Source organism: Vulpes lagopus, chromosome 1 (genome assembly GCF_018345385.1).
Source record: "Vulpes lagopus strain Blue_001 chromosome 1, ASM1834538v1, whole genome shotgun sequence".
Classification (NCBI taxonomy): Eukaryota; Metazoa; Chordata; class Mammalia; order Carnivora; family Canidae; genus Vulpes; species Vulpes lagopus.
In genome coordinates this window covers 68,368,977-68,395,759 of record NC_054824.1, presented here as the reverse complement: position 1 = coordinate 68,395,759, position 26,783 = coordinate 68,368,977, and the positions used below count along the sequence as shown (strand labels likewise).

Genomic DNA, 26,783 nt, shown 5'->3' with positions numbered 1-26,783 from the left:
TATATTCTCTGATGAAATCTCAAAAAATACCTTCACTGCACAAATAACAATTTGCATGTGAAAAAAATCCCTTTGAACTTTAGCAAGTTACCTTTTTCTTTTTCCTCTAATTCTTTTGAATTGTCACCAATTAGCTTTAATATACTGAAATATTATGTTAAAATAATAACCCATGTGTACGCTCTGAGAACTGGGAGACAGAGCCTTCTAGAGTCACACATAACTTGGATCTGGACCCCATTCATTTACCTGGCTGGGCCTCAGTCTCACCATCTATAATTTGGGATTTTTTTTAAAGATTTTTTATTTATTTATTCATGAGAGACACAAAGAGAGAGAGAGAGAGAGAGAGAGAGAGAGGCAGAGACACAGGCAGAGAGAGAAGCAGGATCCATGTAGGGAACCTGATGTGGGACTCAATCCCAGAACCCCAGGATCATGCCCTGGGCCAAAGGCAGGCGCTAAACCACTGAGCCACCCAGGGATCCCTCCATTTTTAAAATATAATTTGGGATTAAAACAAACCTCAAGTCATGAAGATGAAACGAAAAATGGTTGTATTGTTTAACACTTAGGTAAGCCTCAATAAACATTATCGACCTCCACCTTCCAGCCAAAAGAAAAAAAGAAAGATTTTTATAAATTATCCTTCCAGACAGCAAATTTCCCTGCATGTCATTCATCCTTGTAACCTCACCTTTAATACTCCTCTATCTTTTTTTGAGGTGATATCCTCTCCACGTTCAGCCACAGCTGCTGCTGGGTTTTCTCCACTGTTCTTGGCACCTTCATCAGTAGTCATCGTCTTTTATAAGCAAGAAAACCTGCTGAGAAGAAACATATTTTAACTTAGAAAAATAGCACTGCTTTGAACATCTGAAAGTGCCCCTACATATGTATGGGCTTTCCCTGATCTAAGATTTACATAGGGCCAATAAAGTTAAATGCTGAAAATGAAAGCAAAAACACTTGTCATGAGCATGTACTGATGTCATGTGGTATGTACATAAAACATCATCCAACTCTTTAATTTCCCATCCAGCACTGGTTCCAAACTAGAGAGCAGTACAAGTCAGGTTTAGTAGTGATTATATTCCTTAACATGATTACACACCGAGAAGTAGTACTTTAGAACTCTGAAAATGTCTTTTTCCTATAGTCATATTTTTGACAGAGAATTAAGAACTTATCAAGCGATCTGATTTTTAAGATGACAATATACAGGGGTACTTGGCTAGCTCAGTAGTTAAGCATCCAACTTGATTTCAGCTCAGGTCGTGATCTCATGGATCATGGGATCAAGTCCCACATCAGGCTCCACGCTCAGTGGGGAATCTGCTGGAAGATCCTTTCCCTCTGCCCCTCCCACCACTTGTGCACACTCACCCTATCACTTTCTCTCTCAAAAATAAATAAATCTTTTTTCCCTTTTAATGGCAATATAGCATAGGGGTAAACAGAACAGGCTTTAGAAGCTGACAGACCCCAGTCCAAGTCTTAGCTCCAGCAATATCTGTCCAACACCTGCAAACTTAATCTCGCTGAGCCTCAATTTCACATCTGTAAAAGGAATGGAGTACATTGTTCATGGAGTTACTGTGAGGCATTAATGAGACAATGTATGTGAAGAGATTAGCACAGAATCATAACTTAAAATTTTAAGTATTTATCATGCTTATTATGGGTCCTCTTTGGAGCTACATTTTTTTATCTCCTGCTAAAAGCATCTACAGAATGAGGTTCTTCCCTAGCATGGCAGTTGAGGCCCTTCACAATCTGATCCTAACTTATCTTTCACAGGTCTAGCTTCCACCACTTTCTTTTACTTTCTTTCATGCAGCTCATGCTCGAGCCAAACAAGAGTAATTCCTAGCTAAAGCAAAGCCCACTGCTTTCCCATCTCCATGTTTTTGGCCTCTCATCTTCCTCTCCAAACACTCCTCCCTCTTCAATTCTTCCTTCATCATACCAATCCTGACCCTATACTTGGAAGTTGTTTGCACTTTTCTGTGCTATCATATATTTATAAGAAGACACACTGGATGGATTTAAAAGAAACCTTGAGAGCAAGGGCCATGTTTTGTTCATATTGAGATCCTCTAGAATGCCTCCACCTCTCAGACTGCTAAAACGAAAAGAGCAAGCAATTTGGAGCTCCTTACAAGATGTTGGCTATCTCTAACTTTTCGAAGCCTTTTCTCCCACCTATGTAATTGGAATAATATCTACTTTCACAGGGTGATCTTCTGGATTAAATGGTATAACATGTATTTCTAGAAGTATACATTCTGAAGTGGGCTCTTACTATCAGTCACCCAAATGACAGGCACTTTTTCATGCACGCAAACCAAACCAATGGGCCAATCAAACAAAACACAGCTCACTGTCTGCTGCCATGATTAATTCTACACTGCTCTCCTGGTTGAGCAGGGAAAGTCAAGAATGAATCACTTCTATAGCTATTCCCTATTAGACTAATAATGAATAAAGCTCCCCTAAAGTCAATATGGAATAATAGTACACTGCAGTGTTTTAAACTCATTTCCAATTGACCTAAATTTATTTCAGTGTCAACAAAGACACAAATCATATTCTGCTGTGCCCAAAAATCTTCAAAGAGAACACCAAAAACCAGGGGCTAAGCCCCTTTGCTTTATTTTCTAGTACAGTTTATACCAAACACAAAAGATCCAACTGCTTGGCTCAGGATAAGGGAGAGGCCAGAACAAAGCATTCTCAAACAAACAACAACAGAAATTAAGTACCCAGCTGTATGTGATGCTAGGCTAGATAATTAGGAAAATTACATGAACAGGGTTGGTTCCAAGCTTCTAATAGCCTACTGCTTTTAACAGATTTCTCTAATGCATGGGTACTTGTAGAAGGCACCTAAAACAGAGGGGAAAAGATCTTTTAAATATCTGGGGAGTCATGAATCATATTCCTGGAAAAACACATTTACAGAAAGAATTTCATAAACTGACTTCATAGATAAACTGACATCCATCAGTAGATCCCTGGCAAAACCCTGAATTAAATCAATGAGCAAATTAAAATAACCAGATTGAAGGTTATTAGGGAGTAGGACAACCACAAAGTCTCAAAGTATGAACCTACAGATTATTTAATAAAGGAAAAACACTTTCCAATAAAGTGATCTGAGAGGTACCCTTAGCATAAGTGGTTTGCATCACCAAACTGTGCATCATCAAAGTAACACAAACAGCTATCACCGTGCCTCCTGATGTGATGTAATGGGAAGTAGACATATAGTATTCCCACCAAAAGTATTTATTTAACCTGAAACTAATCAAGAAGAAGACAAAATCAGTTGTGGAATGTTGTATGAGGCAATTGGCCTAGATGCCTCAAAATGTTGTTATGAAAGATCCTTCACCCCAAAAAAGATAAGGGCCTGTCCTATTTAAAGGAGACTAAAAGACGCCTGGGTGGCTCGGTGGTTGAGCATCTGTCTTAGGCTCAGGTCATGATCCCAGGCTCCTGGGATCAAGTCCTGCATTGGGCTCCCCTTGGGGAAATTGCTTCTCTCTCTCCTGTGTCTCTCACAAATAAATAAACAAGATCTTCAAAAAATAATAATAAATAAAGGAAACTAAAGAGATACAACAACCCTGGGTGCTGGGTTAGGGGAATGAAAGTGTTATAAAAGTACATTTTGGGGAGAATTAGAAAAACTTGGAAAAATAAGACTGTACATTAGATTATTATTACTTTACAACATTAACTTTCTGAAGTATGATACAGTATTGTGGTCTTATGTTGAATAAGATCTTCATTCTCAGGAGACACAACCTGAACTATTTAGGGGGTGAGGTGTCATGATGGCTGCTACTTACTTTCAAATCATTTAAGAGAGTGTGTGTGTGTGTGAGCACAACTACCAAAAAAAAACTAAAAGTTTTTAGAAAGTATTATCACACATCCAAAGACAATGCCTTTCTTTTTAATGCTCACCAATTGAGGATCAGCTACATTTTTAAATGAAAATATTACCAATCAAAAAACATTTTCCTGGGGCGCCCAGGTGGCTCAGACAGTTAAGCATCTGACTTGATCTCAGCTTAAGTCCTGATCTCAGGCTCTTGCATCAGGCTCCTGCCTCAGGCTAAGTTGGCTTGAGATTCTGTCCCCTGCGCCCCTCTCCATTCCCACCCCAGTGCTGCTTACAAGCATCTCTCTATCAAATAAACAAATGAATCTTTTTTTTAAGAGAAGTATTTTCTTTTGGTTCTAACCCTACCCTTTGTAATTAACAGCGTGCTAAAATTCAATAAATAGAGAACTTCTAAGTTGAGTTACCTTTATAAGTCTCATTTGTTAAAGGAATTGGCTTTAACACTTCAAGGGATGCAAGTAATCTCACAAAATAATTCTGAGTAGTATGGAGTCCATACGAAAAGGATAGCACAAGTAATTGAAACACAATAATAAAAAACAACAAAATGTTTTCAACTTTCAAAGGCAGTTAAATCTGGAAGAACAGAGAAATAAACTAAATTTTTCAAGTCTCTTTCATTAATTCCAGTTATGTCCTTTGGGGTACAGATTTTTATAAGCAAACAAAACAAATTTTTAAAACCCTTTTTCCTTGATCTAGTGTTATATGAAAAAAGGCAGTAAGATGAGACAATTCCTAAAAAACCTATAAGACACACTGAGAAAATTTCACTTTATTCATAAGAAAGCCTTTTCTTCTTTCCCCTACTCTAGGTTTATTCTGGATTTAAAATCACTATGTAGCTATGGATATTAATCTATGATAAAGCTCACTGTTCTGAACTGTCCATAGGGGGTAAACTGCTACACAGGTACACCAGAGAGGGAACACACAGTTCTGTTATGGACATGCCAGATAAAGCAGGCACTCTCCAAAGTGCAAGTCAGCAAACACCTGAGACATAACAGAAAAATGAGAATACGCTTAAAATTTCACCAACAATGTACTGAAAAATTCAGTTAACTGTCATATCCACCAAATGAGAAATCATTTTAAAGCATGATCCACTACTTTCCCATGTATATTATTCACTGTGTTGTTTTCTGTTAAAATATAGGTAACTTGTATCAAATTATCCTACTAAATTTTCAGAAAGAAGACAAAAGAAGGATATAAGAACTGGATACTTTGTCAGTGGCACAGAAAATTAGAGTAGCATTCTAAGTACCACAGATGCCTGGGTCATAAAGGCTTTCAGTCTCCTAAAACGAAAAGATGAAAGAAAACACACAAGGAAAGATGTATACCACAGGACTTGTAACTAAATGCAATAATTCATCTTAATTAAAAAAGAATACCCATGTAAGGATGAACTGTAAAGCCCTCATTGACTTTCAACTCCATGCCTGTCAAAACATTCAAGTCCAGGGATGCCTGGGTGGCTCAGCGGTTTAGAGCCTGCCTTCAGCCCAGGGCGTGATCCTGGAGTCCTGGGATCGAGTCCCACATCAGTCTCCCTGCATGGAGCCTGCTTCTCCCTCTGCCTGTGTCTCTGCCTCTCTCTCTCTCTCTCTCTCTCTCTCTCTCTCTCTCTGCCTATGTCTCTGCCTCTCTCGGTCTCTCATGAATAAATAATTTTTTTTTCATGAATAAATAATTAAATAAAAAATCTTTAAAAAACAAAACATTCAAGTCCAGGAACATGGAAGTTTCAAGAGGAGTTATCTATTTGTAGACAAGACATACATACAAAAAAGAAATACGCACGCAGAGGAAACAAGATCACACAAGGACAGACTATACATCTATATGAAACTGCACACTACATTTAGCCATCTACTCTCCCCCAGTTAACGTCCTTCCTCCACACTGGGGAAGGGATAGGGAAGATGATGAATAATACTCCCACACATGCCCATACATTCTTTTCTCCTTAAAAAAAAAATCTATGAAAAGATGTACAAATGGTCAATAAGTACATGAAAAGATGCTCAACATCATTAGTTTTTAGAGAAATGCAAATAAAAATCACAATGATATATGTAAGGGGAAAAAGTTTCCCCTTCTTCCCTTCCAGGTTCTTTGTTGGTCTAACAATTCAATTACATAAGACAGATTAACAGGGAGACTCCCGCCTCCAATATTTTGCACTATGGAAATCCCAAAGATAGGAAGCTTACAGATACTCAAGCAACTGAGGCTTATAAACCATTCTGAGCTAAGGAGGTAGGGGTCTAGGACTTCAAAGGGGAGGAAGACAATTCACAGGAAGATGGGAGGCGCAAATGTTTGGTAAACAAATGTTTGTCTGGGCCATGCAGATAAATATTTTTTATATAAAAAGTTATCTCTGAGGGATGCCTTGGTGGCTCAGCAGTTGAGCATCTGCCTTTGGCTCAGGGTGTGATCCCGGTCCCAGGATCGAGTCCCACATCAGGCTCCCTGTGAGGAGCCTGCTTCTCCCTCTGCCTATGTCTCTGCCTCTCTCTGTCTCTCATGAATAAATAAATAAAATCTTTTAAAAAAAATGTATCTCTGATATTAGCTCTCATCCTGTTACATACAGTCCCTCCAACTAAATTCTTTTAGGCAGTTACAGGAGAGGTAAAAACCAAATAAAACAAAAACCACACAACAACAAATAAATAAATCTCTTCCTGAGTCAGTTAGACCTCAACTGCCTTCAGCTCAAAATAATCCACATGCCAGTGGCATATTCTGGAGTCATATATTCTGCTCCCCTTTGGATACCTTCACACCTATTACAATGGCTATTATCAAAAAAATGGAAGATGACAAATCTTCCTTAGAAGATTCCTTAGCTTAGAGAAACTGGAACCCTCATGTATTGCTGGTGGATATATAAAACGGAGCACCCTCTGGTTCATCAGAATGTTCCATACAGAATTACCATTATGATCCAGCTATTCCACTCCTGAATATATACCCAAAAGAGAAAGCAGAGACTTGAACAGCAATCTTCATAGCAGCACTATTCACAATAGCCAAAAGGTGGAAATGATCCAAAAGTCCCTAAACAAAATACTGTATTTATGTGCTATTAAAATATTCAGCCATAAAAAATAAAATACTGACACATGCTACAACATTAATAAACCTTAAAAACATTATGCTAAGGTGCAGAGAACCAGACACAAAAGGGCAAATATCATAGGACTCTATTTATATGAGGTATCTAGAACAGGCAAATTCATAGAGTCAGAAAAGTAGAATAGAGATTACTAGGAGCTGGAGGAGTGGACAGTTGTTTAATGGGTACAGAGTTTCTTTTTTGGGAAGGTGAAAAATTTCTGGAGAACAAAAGTGGTAATAATTGCACACCAGCGTGAATGTACTTACCGTCACTATATTGTACATTAATACTGATAAAAACTATAAGTTTCATGTTATGTATATTTAAACACAATTTAAAAAAGAAAAAAGAGGGAATCCTGGGTGACTCAGTGGGTTAAATGTCTGCCTTCAGCTCAGGTCATGATCTCGGGAGTCCTGGAATCAAATCCCCACATCAGGCTCCCTGCTCAATAGGGAGTCTGCTTCTTTCTCTCTTTCACTCTCTCCCTTTGCCCCTCCTCCCACCCCCGCTAGAGCACTCTTTCTCTCTCAAATAAATAAAATCTTCAAAGAGGAAGAAAGAAAGAATGAATTCTGAGCCCAGAGCAGACAGAAATTAACAGGTCACCCAGACTTGACTTCCCTCTTTAATCCTCCTACCTTTCCCTTAACAGAAGATGCCTTGGTCATTTGCAACATACAAAGTGCTGAACCCAGGCTCCAGCAGGAATTGCTGCATCAATTCTTCAGGGACTCAAGGCAGACACTTAACCAATGGAGCCATATATATAATATAATATAATATAATATAATATAATATAATATAATATAATATATAATATAATATACTACAAACTACTTCCTCCTTCATTCTATCTCTTAAATACATATAATGCTTTGCTACACTCGCTCTTCTCCAAGTAGTTACTGAAGACAACAAAGTTAAAAGTAATTTATAATTACTTCTGTCACTGACTACTTGGATGAAATACTGTCCTCAAATATTATATTAGTATTAAAACAAAAAAAAATCTATCAGACCATCCAAATGTCGGAGGCTGAAAGACAGTACTATATTAATCAACTTTCTCCAAGAGGGCCCTGGAATCACGGGAAAAATCTGTAAAGCTCTAAAGGAGCTGAAAAATTGAACTAGAAGACAGCTGAGATAGGGGGAGAGGACAAAGAGATGCAAAGTGCCTTCTACACACCAGCGCTAAGAACAGCTCCTCCCAAGGGAGCCTGGGGTCAGGATCACAAAAGCAGGAATGGGCCAGAGAAATTCATTAAGCAGAGAACCATGTCCAAGGAAGAGAGAAGAAGCTGTGTCTGGACTGTTCCTGGCATAACTGCACAAGGTGGCTCCTATTCTTTACAGAGGATGTAAACATATTCATTATTCTTGGGGTTCAGACATAACACCACGATATATTGTGGTATTTGTTTTCTTTCCTTCATTCCTGAGGGGCCTTGATATCCTGGTCTTTAATTGCTGAAAAATCATCTTTGGGGATCTCAGGGAAGTTCCTACGATTTCTTTTCCTTCAGTGTCTGTCCTCTACCTCTAAAATACTAGACAAACTGTATACATCTTGGTTTTATCCTTCACATCTCTTAAGCAGGTTTCTAAACATGGAATAAACATGAGAATCACCTGGGAAGCTTTAATAAGCCACTGATGCCTGCACTCTACTCCCAGAGAATCTGTATTTAATTGGTCTGGGTTGAGGCCAGGGCAATCGGTGTTTTTTGTTTGTTTAAGGTTTATTTTAGAGAAAGAGAGAGTGTGAGCAGGAGGGGCAGAAGGAGAGGGAGAGAGAACCTCAAGCAGACTCCATGTTCAGCACTGGAGCCTAACACAGGGCTTGATCTAAGGACCCTGAGATCATGACCTGAGCTGAAATCAAGAGTCAGACACTTAACTTACTGACCTAAGCTGAAACCAAGAGTCAGATGCTCAACTGTCTGTGGCACCTGGGTGCCCCAAGGGCATTAGTGTTTTTATTTTTATTTTATTATTTTTTAAGATTTTATTTATTTATTCATGAGAGACACAGAGAGAGAAGCAGAGACATAGACAGAGGAAGAAACAGGCTCCCTATGGGGAGCCTGATGTGGGACTCGATCCTGAGCCACATCAGGATCACGCCCTGAGCCAAAGGCAGATGCTCAACCACTGAGCCACCCCGGTGCCTCATACATTAGTGTTTTTAAAAAGTATCTCAGATCATTCCAGTAGTGCACAAAGGGTTGAGAAACATTGGGCTTTCTCTTAGATTCCATTACTGGCTTTCTGCTCTATATTCTAAGAGATTTTCTTTGATGGAATTTCTAGATCACCATTTGGTTATCAGATATGTCCATTATTTCATCTACTCTGTTCAAAGGATCTTTTATTTTAAAAAAAAATATTTTCTTTATTTATTCATGAGAGACACACAGAGAGAGGCAGAGACATAGGCAGAGGGAGAAGCAGGCTCCCTACAGGGAGCCCGATGCAGGACTTGATCCCAGGGCCCTGTGATCACACCCCAAGCTGAAGGCAGATGCTCAACCACTGAGCCACCCAGGCATTCCTCAAAGGATCTTATAAAGCATTGTTTTTTATTTTTGTATACTCTTATTATCTGATTACACATTTTTCTTACATGTCTTTATTTTGTGGATACAATTATTTCTCAAGTATTTAGGGATTCTACTTAGATGAGACATCTATGAATAAGTATTTGGCTGAAAATTTTTTTCATTTTTTGGCAGGGAATTGCTGGTTATGTGTATCCCCTAGTGTATCCCCTAGTATCTCCCATGGGCATTGGGCAGTGGTAAAGGTTGAAAGGTTAAGAAACGGAAATTAAGAAAGACAGCATACTGTGAATTACAAGTTAAGTAGAAAGGGCATTCATAAAGATGTGAAAGTGACAGGTGAGCCAGTTGATACTTGCATTAGGTTTACAAAAGGAAAAGGTGAAATGCTTTAAGTAAAAGGGAAATAAAGAGTAAAGGACCAGAAAGACTTAAATACATAGGTGAAAGAATCAAGTGTGGATTTGTTCATCAATTAAACATTTATAGATCATTTAAGTTACTGCTAAGCTAATCACAGGGCTAAATAAAAGTACGCTGAAGTTTTTCCTCAATAGAATGGTCATGAGAGTGTTTAAATAAAATCTGGCAAATTCATGCTACAAAAATATAATGCAGTCTTTGAAAAGGATGAGATAAATCTAGACAGTAGAGAATCATTTAGAGTCTAAACACCAGAAACATCCAAACAGCTGAATTAAGATTTTGTAAATGCTCATCCACTGAAAAAGAATACCATTGTAATAAATGAAGTGTATTGTTATGGTGCCCAGTGCCCAGTGATGACTTGGTCCTCTGGGCTGTTTAAAAAAAAAAAGTCAGTTGATGATATCACAGAGGGATAATACACGTGACAATGTGTTATATTGTAATTACACGCAGCAATCAACCATGGTTCCCAGCTGTTTGTAGATTTTGGTGTGTGCAATCATTTTACAGCACTAGATTACAAATTACATGAATATTACATGCTTGATGTTTTTATCATTGTTTTTTCTTAGAGTTAAGATAGCTAAACTCTGGAAATATTAATATAGAACAGGTAAGGTCTTAGCCATTCCAGATAAAATAACCTTCTAATAATGACATTAAAAGATGAAAGATGCCCAAAATCTATTAAGCAAATGGTGAGTTGAAACAATCTATCTTATTTTTAGAAGGAAAATAGTATATATATGTTTGTGTGTATTGCTTATATACAAAAGGTTTGGAAAGATACCTACTATTAAAACAGCCAATAAAGCTACCTCTGGAGAATGAGATCTGGGAGGAAGGGAGGGATAGGAAGGAATTTCCACTTAAATTTTATTTTAGATCATTTAAATAGTTGAACAGTAAGCATATATCACTTTCATGATCATTTTTCAACTTAGGACAAAAAGATGAAGCACTTCATGTTTCCATTCATCAGGATTTTTTATTGTTACTGCTCAATTGAATTAAAAAATTTTGGAGTGTCTTCAACGCAGAGGAAGAAAACTCTAGTTGAGCAAAGAGTGTAAGACATCTAGAGGACAGTCAGCGAGACAAAGCCTGAACTCAGAGAAAAGTGTGGATGTTTGTTGGGAAGTTATCACACTCTACGTGGAAATTAAGATAAAAGTATACAGCAATTACTACTAAGTAAATAAAACCATGTTCTCAAACTTCTAATGTCCAAGCCTCACTTCTGATTACTAGGACCCTTACCAATACAGTTGAACAGTTTAGAAAGTGCAAACCATCCCTGAAGAAGCCAGCAATATTCCAAATGATTAATTAAAAAGCTCTCTCAGTACTTCAAAAGCACTAGTTCTCTCATTCCTTTAATACCATACAATTGTTCAAATAAAATTACTTACTGCTCTTTCACCTCCTTGCATAAGCATCTGAATCCTTCTCTGGTACTTTGACTTTATGCATTGCCTCTTGGCTGTCACTAGCTGTAGCCTGCTCCATTCCAAGTCATGACATCCCTTAGCTGAAAGGTACATCTGATAGATATCACTGGTTAGAGTTGTGGTAGAGACTGCCAGTAATTCTCAAGTCTCTTTTTCTCCACTTCTTCCTTCTTAATAAAACCCCTATTTTTTTTTAACAGGATACAAAGCTTCCCAGAAAAAAGCCTCAGTGTCCTACCTTGCAGCTAAGTACAACCATGTAATTAAATTCAGTCCACTAGGAGATAAGGTAAATATATCTTGAAAGGAACAGGTAGCCAGAACATCATAAGCACACATCTGAGTTAAAAGCTGAAAGAAGCCATTCAACAAATAGCTACTGAATACCTACTACCTGCCACTCTCCTAGGCAATGGAGGTACAGCAGTAAACAACAGAAAAAGATTTCTGTCTCCTCACAAATTATGTTCTAGTAAGGGTAGACAGGAATAAGCCTCTATTACTTCATGTTTTGTTCATATTTCAAACATGTTTCCTCATGTCTTTGACAGAAAAATCTAATTTCTACCTGTGCCACAGGGCAGATTATCAACTTGGGTTGACTCATAGGATCAAACAGTTTGCTTCCAAGTCTGCTGATCATTTCTGAGAACAAGCCAATGAGGTAACACATGACAAAGATCTATAAACCCTGTATAAGCGGACAACGTGTCCTACTCATTTTTGTGCCCCTATCACCTAGTGCAAGTGAATGGCATAAAAGAGGCACTCAACAAACATTAAAATGAATTGTGATTTTCAAAAGCAGCCAATATAAAAATGGTAAGATATTGGACACTAGAGTAAGGAATCAGTGCTGAAATGACATTACCAGTTGACTATATTCTTTCCCCAAATCTACTCTGAAAAATCTAGAGAATTATACTGCACCTGAGTGTTAACTATAAAAAAAGTAAAAATATTCTGTTCTAATCAGGAGGGGTAACTTCTAAAACCCTGACAAAATTAGCATATCTCTGAAGTGCACTGTAAGTATATGGCTGTGCATACATACACATAGCAGATTCATCTTATTAATTATATCAGTTTGGCTTAAACATGGGCAGCCAAGAATAGAAGACTACACCTAGCTGTCAATCTCTGAGTAAGCATTAAATTGCAACTGGAGGAAGAAAAGGTTTAGAGAGCTTGAATGCAGACGGAAAAAACTAGGATAAAAATTCTACATCATATTGTATCCTCATATAATATTATCTTATTAAAGCATTGTAATATAAATTAAGCAGATTCAAGATATGGTTTGCTTACTTGCTTTATCTATTTATTTATTTTTAAATATTTTACTTATTTATTCATGAGGGACACAGAGAGAGAGAGAGGCAGAGACATAGGCAGAGGGAGAAGCAGGCTCCATGCGGGAGACTGACGTGGGACTTGATCAGGCTCCATGCAGGGAGCCCGATGTGGGACTCGATCCTGGGACTCCAGGGTCACTCCCTGGGCTGAAGGCAGGCACTAAACCGCTGAGCCACCCAGGCGTCCCAAGACATGGCTTTAAATATATTCTTTTCAAGGTCCATTATTATGTTCAAGAGAAAGACTATGAGAATAGCATTTTGCGTCTGTGAACAAAACCTTACGTAGAAAGAACAAAAACCTTGGCTACCTTAAATCCCCACCATAAAAGTGTGGAAGGAGAATAGCACTTGAGGACAGAGAAGGGAAAGAGTGGTACTCTCAGCTTTGAGGTCTAGAGGACTCTGTTTGAGCCCTGGGTTATGAGAACAAGTGGATCTTTCTTCCCAAAAAAAATTTTTTTAAAAGTTCCTTCTACTGTGTAAGGTAACATATTAACAAATTCCAGAGATCAGAATGTAGACATGTCTGAGGAGCCATAATTCTACCTACCATAGATGCCTGGTCATCCAATCAAAATCCTAAGAATTTCTCCCAAACCTAGAATTCTGTTGACTTCCTCCATTTTATCTTTAGGGTTCTTGTAACATTCTTTCCTATCATCCAGTTGAACAATGTTCTAATCTGAGAGTAAAATTAAATTTAACATTTTATATGTATCATTCTGAAAATTCCTTTAGAATTTCAGAAAGCCCAAGTTAGAACACTTATGACAGTTTATCAGTTATATCACAAATTAAAACTGTAAGTAAATTTCATAATACACAATGCATATTTTCCCACCTTAAACTTAATCACTGGAAAATTATTTTAAATATTGAATCCTGGGTGGCTCAGTCAGTTAAGCATCTGTCTTTGGCTCAGGTCATGATCCCAGGGTCTTGGGATCAAGTCCTGGGTCAGGCTCCTTTGCTCAATGGAGAGCCTGCTTCTCCCTCTCCCTTTGCTTGTGGGCTCTCTCTCTCTCTCTCTCTCTTAAACAAATGAATATAATCTTTAAAAGAAAAAAAATTTCTAAATCACGACTGCTTTTTTGTCTTTTTGTTGTACCAATTGAGAGGTTAGGGTTTTAAGATGTTATTTATTTATTCATGAGAGATACAGAGAGAGACGCAGAGACACAGGCAGAGGGAGAAGCAGGCTCCATGCAGGGACCCCGATGTGGGACTTGATCCTGGATCCCAGGATCACGCCCGAAGCCAAAGGCAGATGCTCAACCACTGAGCCACCTAGGTGTCCTGAGAGGTTAGATATTGAAATCCCCAACTATAATTGTGGATCTGTTTCTCCTTTCAGTTCTATCAGTTTCTGATCCAGATAGTTTGAAGCCTATTAAGTGTATAAATATTCAGGACTATTAATATCTCTTTATCACAATGAAATGATCTTCTTTATTCCTTGTAATAGTCTTTGTTCTAAAATCTGTTGGTCTGAAATTAATATAGTTATTCCAACTTTCCTGACTAGTATTAGCATGGAATATCCTTCTCAAACCTTTTACTTTTAGCTTATTTGGATTCTTAGTATAAACAGAAGGTTTCTTGTAGGCAGCATATAGCTGAGTCTTGTTTTACCCAAACTACTAATGAGACCTGCCTTTTAACTGGGTTGCTTAGGTCATTTATAGTTAATGTGATTATTAATATAGATTGGTGGGATCCCTGGGTGGCGCAGCGGTTTGGCGCCTGCCTTTGGCCCAGGGCGCGATCCTGGAGACCCCGGATCGAATCCCACATCAGGCTCCCGGTACAGGGAGCCTGCTTCTTCCTCCGCCTGTGTCTCTGCCTCTCTCTCTCTCTGACTATCATAAATAAATAAAAATTAAAAATATATATATATATATATAGATTGGTGTAAATTTAACATTTTGATGTTTTCTATTTGTCACCTCTGTTCTTTGTTCCCCTTTTTATCTTTTTCTTGGATCTCTGAACTTACAGTTTTTATAAAATATGGAAAAATCTGGCCATTGTTTCTTCAAAGATTTTTTCTGCACCTCCCCCTCTCCTCAAGACTACAATTACATGTATTTTAGACCCTCCAAGGTTGTCTCATAGCTTTCTGATACTCTATTCATTTTTTCCCAATTTTTACTTCCTTTTATTTTGGATGATTTATATTGGTTTGGCTTCAAGTTTACTAATCTTTTCTCTTGCACTAGTTTGCTGTAAATCCCATGAAGTATATTTTTCATCTCACACACTGTAGTTTTCAAATTTAAATGTTCAATTTGGGTCTTTAAAATATATTACATACCTGTAGTTGACATTCTCAATCTTTCCAGTAATATATGGAATATAGTCATAATAAATGTTTTAATGTCTCTGTCTACTAATTCTATCATCTGTCTGTTTTGACTTATTGATTTTCCTCCTCAGAGGCTGTATTTTTCTGTTTCATTCCAAGTCTGATTTTTTTTATTGGAAGCCAAATGTGAATTTTACCTTGGTGAATACTAAATATTTTTGTGTAATTATAAATATTAAGCTTTGTTCTGGGATGCAGCTAAGCTATTTGGAAATAGCTTGATCTTTCTGAGGTCTGTTTTTAAGCTTTGTTAGAAGGGATCAAAGCAGTCTTTAAGGCATTTGCCCCACTGCTGAGGCAATACCTTTCTGAGTATTCTACCCAATATCCTATGACATATTTTCCTCTCTGGCTATTGGGAACACAAACTGAGACACAATCAGAGATTGTTCCCTATAATCCTTTTGGATGGTTCTTTCTTGGCATTGGGTAGCTTCCATAAAATACATGCACTATCAGTACTTGTCTGAAGACTTAATTAAGAGAGACTCCACAGACCTATAGAGTTCTCTCTTTGCGCAGCTCTTTCCTTTCTTTACTATAACCACCCTGGCCTCCTTGGACTCCAGCTCTGTCTCCTCAACTCAAGGAAACTGCTGGGCTCCCCTCACTTTACACTGCAGCCTGGAAACTCTCTCTAGTAAACTAGGATAATTGTAGGGCTCATCTGTTTCTGGTTTCTTGGTGATCATTGTCTTATATGCTGCTGCCTCTTGTCCAGTGTTTGAAACTTCATATATTTTTTCTGGGGTTTTTGTTTGTTATGTGATTACAGCTAAGGGAGTAAATCAATCTCTCTTAATCCATCTTGGCCAGAAGCATAAGTACATGAGTACATTTTCAAGCCAGAAAAAGGAGATAGAGTAAAAAAACAAAAAAGCAGAAGTATTACGAATGGAGTTTCAGGTAGGAGAAAAGGTGTTTGATAAAATAAACACTGTTTAGAACAAATTTTGAGTCTGAAGTTTGGAGGGATAGGCTTTCCATGACATTAAAAAAGTCAAAGGAGGGATGCCTGGGTGGCTCAGCAGTTTAGAGCTTGCCTTCAGCCCAGGATGTGATCCTGAAGCCCCAGGATCAAGTCCCACATCAGGCTCCCTGCATGGAGCCTTCTTCTCCCTCTGCCTGTGTCTGTGCCTCTCTCTCTCTCTCTCTCTCTCTCTCTCTCTCTGCCTCTCATGAATAAATAAATAAAATCTTTTTTAAAAAAATGTCAAAGGAGGCACCTCGGCGGCTCAGTTGGTTAAGTGGCTGCCTTCAGCTTAGATCATGATCTGGGGGGTCTTGGGATTAAGCCCCAGGTCAGGTTCCCCACTTAGTGGGGAGTCTGCCTCCCTCTCTACCCCTCCCCTCACTTGTTCTTGCTCGTGTGCTGGTGCTCAATCTTGAATAAACAAATAAAATATTAGGGGAAAAAAAAAGTCAAAGCCCACAACTGAAAACAAATCTATCTCCAAAAATGGAAGGTACTTTTTTTTGAGATGGCGTTCAAAATTATGGTTTTGTGTATATTTTTTAAAAGTTGGATAATTGCACTCTCTTTTTTCCTTTAATCCATATAAGAGGTAATTGTTTTAAGCCTTATAAGAATGAAAAAAGTAGGGCAGCCCGGGTAGCTTGGTGGTTTAGCGCCGCCTTCGGCCCAGGGCTTGATCCTGGAGACCTGGGATCAAGTTCCACGTCGGGCTCCCTGCATGAAGCCTGCTTCTCCCTCTGCCTGTGTCTCTGCCTCTGTCTCTGTGTCTCTTGTGAATAAATAAATAAAATCTTTTAAATAAAAAGGAATGAAAAAAGTGTGGCTCTACATTTTTAAGGGACATTAATAAAACACAATTTTTTAAAATCTGAAAACTATTTTTCCCCTTCTTTTGATTAATTCAACTGAAAACTATTCAGCAAAAATCACCTTAATACTTAAAAGTCATAATGCCACAAAAGTTGGCTTGTGATTGACATTAATCCTTAGTCTATAAAACTTGCTTTTGTTTTACAACCACAATTGGACACCTAATTATAACCTATCATGTATCTCAATATACTGAAATTTTATTATTGCCTAAATTGGAAGGAAAGCCCCCAAACCATTTAGGATACACAGATACACTGTAGCAGCACTTAATCATATGAAGAGCAGTCTATCATCAAGCCACTTGGTTTGATTCTCTGTATGTCTAATTTAAACTTCTAACTGGCCCCAGCACCATTTGCAGATATCCACCCTAAAAAAGCATATGGTATCACAAGAAAATAACATATACAGATGCAAAGAAACTGACAGAACACAAGAAGGGCAGAGAAGGCTATTAAAGTGTGTTGCTTGGATGACTGACTTCCTCCCCCCCCCTCTTATTTTCTATCAAAGTGGCTTCTGTCACTCAGATTGCATTATTTGGCTCCTTGCCCTCATGCTACTCAGCTGCCCTTTATTCCAGCTATCAATGGCAATTATACGAACTAGCCAGATTCCCAAAATTTCATCTAAAGGTTCTGAGTAAAATCCTAAGCTGGGATGTAAGGGAGGGCTTTTAATGAAGAGTGAAAAGGCAGAAAAGAAACTGAAGGAAGCTAACTGGAGAGAGAAAGGAAAATCAAGAGGCTGAATATTAAACCTGAACTGGCTCATTCTATCCATAATATATCCTTACCTTCACACACTCTTCCTGGGAATTTAGATAACTTGGGTTTTTATCTACAGAGCTAAGAGTTGCCTCTTGAATTCAAAATTTATTCTATTAGCCAAAATTTAGTTAAAATTATAAAATTTAACACAGTAATATATTTTTAAAAGTTTGAGAAATAAAGAAAAGAGAATTCACCATAATCCCAAAATTACAATGTAAGGGTACTTCTTTTTTTTTAATGGACATTATTTTTTTAGAGCAAAAATAAGTAAAATAGCCAAAACCACCTTGAAAAGAACAAAGTTGAGAGCACTTACACTTCATGGTTCTAAAACTTACTACAAAACTACAACATAGATCAATGGAATAGAACTGAGATCTGAGAAATAAACTCTCAATTTATGTCCAACTGATATTCAAAATGGTTGCCATGACAATTCAATGGGGGAAAATAAGAGTCTTCAACAAATGGTGCTGCGACAACTAGATCCTCACAAGCAAAAGATCACAAAGTTTAATACCTTCCTCACACCATATACAAAACAGTTTAATACATTCCTCACACACGTAACTCAAAATGGATCAATGACTACAACGTAAGAGCTAAAACAATCTACCCTCCTAGAAGAAAGCATAGGGACAGTGAATCTTCACTGACCTTAGATTAGGTAAGGATTTCTTCTGTGAAACTAAAAGTACAAGCAAAAACAAACTGATAGGGATCCCTGGGTGGCGCAGCGGTTTGGCGCCTGCCTTTGGCCCAGGGCACGATCCTGGAGACCCAGGAATCGAATCCCACGTTGGGCTCCCGGTGCATAGAGCCTGCTTCTCCCTCTGCCTGTGTCTCTGCCTCTCTCTCTCTTTCTGTGTGTGACTGTCATAAAAAAAAAAAAAAAAAAAAAAACTGATAAATGAGACTTCATGAAAATGGAAAACTTTTGTGCTTCCTAGGACACCATGAAGAAAGTGAAAAGACATCACACAGGATGGGAAGAAAATTTTGCAAATCACATATCTGATAATGGGATTGTTATCTAGACTACATTAGCCAACTTGGAGTCTAGGAGAAAAGGTAAAGAAAGAAAAAAAGGTGGATCTTTTTTCGGACATGCCGAGCCAATAACTACTTGTGATAAAACTCACTCTGAAAACGACCTGAAGACTGGCAGAACAGATCTTCCACAGCTGAAGACCTAAGGAGAAGACCACATCAAGATGGGGAAATGAGGGACTCCTGGGTGGCTCAGTCAATTAAGCATCTACCTTCTGTTTAAGTCATGATCCCAGGGTCTTGGGATTGAGCTCCCACATGGGTTCCCTGCTCAGTGGGGAGTCTGTTGGTCCCTATCCCTCTGCCCTTGTGCTCTCTCGCTTGTGCACTCTCTCTCTCTCTCAAATAAACAAACAAAATATTTATTTTTAAAAAAGATTTTAATTACTTACTCAGGAGACATAGGCAGAGGGCAAGAAGGCTCCCTATGGAGAGCCTGATGCAGGACTCGATCCCAGGACCCTGGGATCACAACTGAGCTGAAGGCAGATGCTCAACAACTGAGCCACCCAGGCGCCTCCAATTTAAAAAAATCTTTAAAAAAAGAGGAGGAGGGCAGAGACACAGTTGGTGAACCAAACCCCCAGGGCTGCAACCCATAGCAGGAGAGCTATCACAGGCATGGAGGAGCCAACATCCCCCTGGCACAACTACTGCTCAGTCATACCTGGTGGGCAGCCCTAGTTGGGAGGTACCCCTCCAAGCATACCTCCAGATTCTCTCCCTGAAGAGCAAGAGACCTGGCCCCACCCAGTAGCATGCCCATATTACAGTGGGGTCTCTCAGCTAGCCATGGGAATAAAGGAAAGGGGGCAAGCCCTGACCACCAGTGTACCCACAAGTAGAAGTCAGTCACTCCAGACAGCAGGGCTGAGGGCTGGCCCCATCCACTAGCACATCCCCCAAAGCTACAGCTGGGCCATTCGGCAGCCATGCACACAGCAGACTGCCCACCAGTGTCCCACCCTCCCCAGAGGATGCAGCCCATCATTGTGAACAGCCAGGCTGAAGGTCAGCATGCCCACAGCAATCACAGCCTAGCCACAACAGGAGAGCACATGCACCCAATACAGGGGACACCCTTGGAACACCTGGTTATGGTGATCAGAGGGGATCACACTATAGATACCACAGAATATATTCTATATAAGACCATTACTTTCAGACCAGGATATGTAGCTGACCTACCTGATAGAGAAACACAGATTCAAACAAAATGAAGGGACAGAGGAATGTGTTCAAAATGAAAGAACAAAAATAAATAATTAATTAATTAATTTAATTTAATTAAATAATGAAACAGACAAAACCAAAATTAAATGAAACAGAGATAAGCAATCTGTTGATAGAGAGCTCAAATAATGGTCATAAAGAGACTCACCAGCCTTAAGAGAAGAGTGAATGAAGTCAGCAGAAACTTCAACAACAAAATAGAAATATAAAAGAGAACTAGCCAGAGTTGAAGGATACAACAGCTAAAACGAAAAATACACTAGAGGGAATCAATAGATTACAAGATGCAGAAGAATGGATCAGAGATCTGGAAGATAGGAAAGTAGAAAACAATCAAGCTGAACAGTGAAAAGGAAAAAGAATTTTTTTTTTTTAAGGAAAAAGAATTCTTAAAAAATGAGAACAGTTTAAGGGAACTCTGTGACAACATCAAGCAAATTAGCTTTCACATTATAGAAGTCCTAGAAAGAGTAGACAAAGAGAAAGGGGTAAAAAATGTACTCAAAGACACACTAGCTAAGAACTTCCCTAACCTGGGAAAAGACACAGACATCCAAGTCCAGGAACAAAAGACAGCCCCAGATAAGATAAATCCAAAGAGATCCACACCACAGCACATAATAATTAAAATAGCAAAAGTTAAAGAAAATCTTAAAAGCAGGAAGAGAAAAGCAAACAGTTACATACAAGGGAAACTCCATAAGGCTGTCAGCTGATTTCTTAGCACAAAATTTGTAGGCTAGAAGAGGGACATGATACATTCAAAGTGCTGAAAGGAAAAAAACCTAAAACCAAAAATATTCTGCCTGGCAAGGTTATCATTCAGAATTGAAGGAGAAATAGAGTTTCCTAGACAACAAAAATTAAAGGTGTTCATCACTATTAAAGCAACCTTACAAATGTTAAAGGGAATTCTTTAAAAGAAAATTATGAAAGGAAAAATTTCACTGGTAAAAGCAAACATATGTTAAAAGATAGGAGATCTGGGTGGGGAATGGGTGATGGGCATTAAGGAGGGCACATGATCTCTCTATGTCTCTCATGAATAAATAAATAAAATCTTAAAAAAAAAAAAAAAAAGCATCCCTGGGTGGTTCAGCGGTTAGGCGCCTGCCTTCAGCCCAGGGCATGATCCTGGAGTCCCAGGATGGAGTCCCACATCGGGCTCCCTGCATGGAGCCTGCTTCTCCCTCTGCCTGTGTCTCTGCCTCTCTCTCTGTCATGAGTGAGTAAATAAATAAATAAATAAATAAATAAATAAATAAATAAAATCTTAAAAAAGAAAAAAGGAGGGCACATGATGTAATGAGCACTGGGTGTTATATGCAACTGATGAATCACTGAACTCTACCCCTGCTTGTGCTCTCTCTGTCAAATGAATGAATAAAATCTTAAAAAAATTGTAAAATAAAAAATAAAGACTTGTAAACAAGAGACAAAGAAGGGGATTACATAATGATAAAGGGGCCAATCCAACCAGAGGATATAACAATTGTAAATATCTATGTACCACACATAGTGCACATAAATATATGAAATAAATAATAACAGATACAAAGGAGAAATTGACAGGAATACAACAATAGAAGACTTTAACACCCCACTTATATCAATGGATAGACAGATCATCCAGACCAAAAAAAAAAAAAAAATCAATAAGTAAACAATGGCTTTGAATAACATATCAGACCAGATGGACTTAACAGATATATATAGAACATCCAAAAACAGCAGAATACACATTCTTTTCAAGTACACATGAAACATTCCCAGAATAGATCACGTTAGGCCACAAAACAAGTCTCAATAAATTTAAGAAGATTAAAATCAAATAAGCATCTTTTCCAACCACAACAGTATGAAACTAGAAATCAATTACATGAAGAAAAGTGGAAACAAACACAAACATGTGGAGACTAAAAAACATGCTATAAACAAACAATGGATCAAATGAAATCAAGGAGGAAAAATTAAAAATACCTGGAGACAAATGAAAACAGAAATACAATGGTTCAATATCTTGGGATGCAGCAAAAGCAGTTCTTAGAGGGAAGTTTATTTGATACAGGCCTACCTCAAGAAACAAGAACAATCTCAAATAAACAATCTAACCTTACAGCAAAATGAATGAGAAAAAGAACAAAGTTAGTAGAAGAAAGAAAACAATAAAGATCAGAGTGGAAATAAATGAAATATAGACTAAAAAAACAGAAAAGATCAACAAAAACTAAGCTGGTTCACTGAAAAGATAAACAAAATTGACAAAACTTTAGTCAGATTCTTTAAGAAAAAGAGAATCCAAATGAATAAAATCAGAAATGGAAGAGAAGTTACAAATGAGACCACAAAAGTACAAAGGATTTTAAGACACTACAAAATGAAAAACTATATGCCAACAAATTGAACCTAGAAGAAATAAATTCCTAGAAACGTATAGTTGTCCGAGATTGAGTCAAGAAGAAATAGAAAATCTGAATAGACCAGTATTAGGAATAATATTCAATCAGTGATCAAAAAACTCCCCACAAACAAAAGTCCAGGACAGAACAGATGGCTTCACAAGTTAACTTTATAACATATATAGGTTACAGTATCTATCCTTCTCAAACTATTCCAAAAAAAAAAAATAGAAGAGGAAAGAATGCTTTTAGATTTATTCTACAAAGCCAGAATTACCCTGATACCAAACCAGACAAAGACACTACCATACTGCAAAAAAAAAAAAAAAAAAAATTACAGACTAATGTCCCTGATGAACATAAATGTAAAAATCCTCCACAAAAGATTAGCACATTGAACTCAAAAACATATTAAAAGGATCATTCACCACTATTAAGTGGGATTTAATACAGCAATGCAGGATGGTTAAATATCTGCAAATTAACCAATGTGGTACACCACATTAACAAAATGAAGAATAACAATCAAAATAATAAAATAATAAATAAAATAATAAATATTTTAAATAAATTTTTTTAATGGGCAAAGTATTCAAATAGACATTGCTCCAAAGAGATATACAAATAGGAATGTCATCTTAATAGGGCAGCCCAGGTGGCTCAGCGGTTTAGCGCTGCCTTCAGCCCAGGGCATGATCCTGGAGACCCGAGATCAGGTCCTGCATTGGGCTCCCTGCGTGGAGCCTGCTTCTCCCTGTGCCTGTGTCTGTGCCTCTCTCCATGTCTCTCATGAACAAATAAATAAAATCTTTAAAAAAATCATCTTAGTAGATGCAGAAAAAGCATTTGACAAAATTCAACATCCATTCATGATAGAAACTCTCAACAATGTGGGTACAGAAGAAATATACCTCAACATAATAAAAATGACAAATTCACAGCTAACATCACACTCAATAGTGAAAAGCTGAAAGCTTTTCCTCTAGGGTCAGGACCAAGACAGGGATGCCCACTCTCACCACTGGAAGTCCTAGCCACAGTAATCAGACAAGAAAAAGAAATAAAAAGCATCCAAATTGGTAAGAAAGAGGTTAAACTATCACTATTTGCAGATGACATGATACTACATATAGAAAACCCTAAAGAATCCAACAAAAAATCTACAAAATCAACATACGGAAATCTGTTGCATTTCTATATACTAATGACTATCAGTAAAAGAAATTAAGAAAATAATTACATCAAAATCAATAGTATACCTTGGAATATATTTTTTTAAGATTTTATTTATTTATTCATGAGAAACACAGAGAGGAAAGAGAGGCAGAGACACAGGCAGAGGGAGAAGCAGGCTCCATGCAGAGAGCCTGACGTGGGACTTGATCCCGGGTTTCCAGGATCATGCCCTGGGCTGAATGAAGGCGGCACTAAACCACTGAGCCACCCAGGCTGCCCAACCTCGGAATAATTTTAACAAAAGAGGTGAGAGATATGTACTCTGAAAACTATAAGACATGAAAGAAATTAAAGATGACACAAATAAATAAAAAGATATACCATGCTCATGGATTGGTAGAATTAATATTGATAAAATATCCAGAGGCACCTGGGTGAGGTTCAGTCAATTAAGTGTCCGACTCCTGATTTTGGCTCAGGTCATGATCTCAGGGTCCTAAGTTCAAGCCCTGCATCAGGCTCCATGCTCAGTGCAGAGTCTCCTTGTCCCTCTCCCTCTCCCTGCTTGCTCTCAGTCTCTCTCTCAAATAAATAAAATCATAAATAAAATAAAATGCCCATACTACCCAAAGCAATCCAGATTCAATATAATACCTATCAAAATACCAACAGCTTTTTCCACAAAACTAGAACAATCCTAAAATGTTTATGGAAGCACCAGAGACCCCAAATAACCAAAGCAATCTTGAGAAAGAGGAACAAAGCTGGAGGTATCACAATCTTAGATTTCAAACTATACTATGAAGCCATAGTAATCAATAAACTATGGTGCTGGCACAAAAAGAAACACATAGATCCATGGAACAGTATAGCAAGCCCAGAAATAAACCCAAGGTTATAATGGTGAAATTAATCTATGACAAAAGAGGCAAAAATATACAATGCGGAAAAGACAGTGTCTTTAATAAATGGTGTTGAGAAAACTGGATAGCTACATGCAAAAAAATAAAACCGGACCACTTTTTTACACGACACAGAAAAATAAACTCAAAATGTATTAAAGACCTCAATATAAGACCTAAAACCATAAAACTTCTTAAGGAGACATAGGCAGTAAACTCTTGGACATCAGCCTCAGCAATATTCTTTGTTTATGCCTCTCCAGGAAAGAAAAGCAAAGGCAAAGACAACTAAAACATCAAACTAAAAAGCTTTTGCATGGTGTAGGAAACCACCAACAAGACAAACAAGGCAACCTGCTGAATGGGTGAAGATATTTGCAGATAATCTATCTAATAAGGGGTTAATATGCAAAGTATATAAAGAACTCATACAACTCAACATCAAAAAACCAATCGATTAAAAACTGGACAGAGAACCTAGGAATATATATTTTTCCAAAGACGACATATAGGTTGCCAATAAGTACATGAAAAGAGCTCAGCATCACTTATCAAGGAAAGTCAAATCAAAACCACAGAGACATCACCTAACACCTGTCAGAATGGCTATTATCAAAAAGACAAGAATAACAAGAGCTGGCGAATATATGGAGAAAATGGAACCTCTCTGCATTAGTTGTTGGGAATGTAAATTAGTCTAGTCACTACAGAAAACAGTATGGAGGTTCCTCAAAAAACTGAAAATTAGAAATACCATATGACCCAGTAATTCTATTTCTGGGTATTTATTCAAAGAAAATGAAAACACTAATTCAAAAACATACAAGCACCCCTATGTTTACTGCAGCATTATTTACAATGGGTAAGATATGGAAGCAACCTGAATGTCTATCGATAGTTGAAGGACTAAAGAAAATGTGGTGTATATATACAGTGGAATATTAGCTATAAAAAAAGTGAAATCATACATTCACAATATGTACGGAATTAGAGTGTTATGCTAAATTAGTCAGAAAAAGACAATTACCACGTTTTCACATTTATAGAATCTAAAAAACAAAACAAATTCACAAATACAGGGGAAAAAAAAAACCTGAGGGCTAAAAGAAGGGAAGGGGCTGGAAAGAGGTGAAATAAGTGAAGGGGATTAAGAAGGGCAAACTTCCAGTTAGTAAGTCAGTCACAGGAATGAAATGTACAGCATAGGAAATACAGTCAATAATACTGCAGTAACTTTATATAGTAGTAGATAACTACACTTATGCTGAGCACTTCATAATATAGTTGTCAAACCACTGGATTGCACAGCTGAAACTAATATAATATTATGTCAATTATACTTCAATAAAAAAAATCTACAACTTAGTAATAAAGAAAACAACCCTATTAAAAAATGGGCAGGGGCACCTGGCTGGCTCTCAAGAGAGTGTGCCACTCTTGATCTCAAGATTTTGAGTTCAAGCCCCACATTGGGCATAGGGAAACTTAAAAACAAAATCTTGGGACACCTAGGTGGTTCAGCAGTTGAGCGTCTGCCTTTGGCTCAGGGCGTGATCCCTGTGGGCTGGGATCAAGTCCCACATTGGGCTTTTTGCATGGAGCCTGCTTTTCCCTCTGCCTGCGTCTCTGCCTCTCTCTCTGTGTCTCTCATGAATAAATAAATAAAATCTTTAAAAAAAAAATCTTAAGGGAAGCCTGGGTGGCTCAGTCAGTTAAGTGTCCAACTCTTGATTTTGGCTCAGGTCATGATCCCAGGATTGTGGGATCGAGCCCCGCATCAGGCCCCATGCTCAGCAGGGAGTCTGCTTGAGATTCTCTCTCCCTCTGCTCCCTTACCCCCACCCAACTCATACTCTGTCTAAAATAAAATAATAAATATTTTAAATAAATATTTTTTAAATGGGCAAAGTATTCAAATAGACATTGCTCCAAAGAGATATACAAATAGCAAATAATCACATGAAAATATGCTGAATAGCACTAGTCAGTAGGGAAATGCAAATGAAAGCCACAGTCAGATATCACTCCATACCCACCAGTATGGCTATTAGGAAAAGGACAGATGATAGCAAGTACTGACAAAGATGTGGGAAAAGTAGAACCCTCATGCATTGTTAGTGGGAGTATAAAATACTGCAGCTGCTTTAGAAAACAGTGTGGCAGTTCCTCTAAAAGTTAAACA

At 37.9% G+C, this 26,783-nt stretch overlaps 1 protein-coding gene across 10 annotated transcripts in view; it reads right to left on the bottom strand.

Annotated features, from left to right (window-relative positions):
- The window catches only part of FKBP5 (FKBP prolyl isomerase 5), a 109,693-nt gene that overhangs the window by 61,804 nt on the left and 21,106 nt on the right, over window positions 1-26,783 (bottom strand). For 6 of the 10 annotated variants that reach the window (XM_041760105.1, XM_041760077.1, XM_041760114.1 and 3 more), the window contains one exon: window positions 698-824. In XM_041760105.1, coding sequence (XP_041616039.1) covers window positions 698-802 — 105 coding nt within the window. In that variant the 5' untranslated portion in view covers window positions 803-824. Of the gene's footprint in view, window positions 1-697; window positions 828-26,783 lie in introns of those variants that run through there. The other 4 variants (XM_041760087.1, XM_041760132.1, XM_041760069.1 and 1 more) reach the window with 1 other exon arrangement.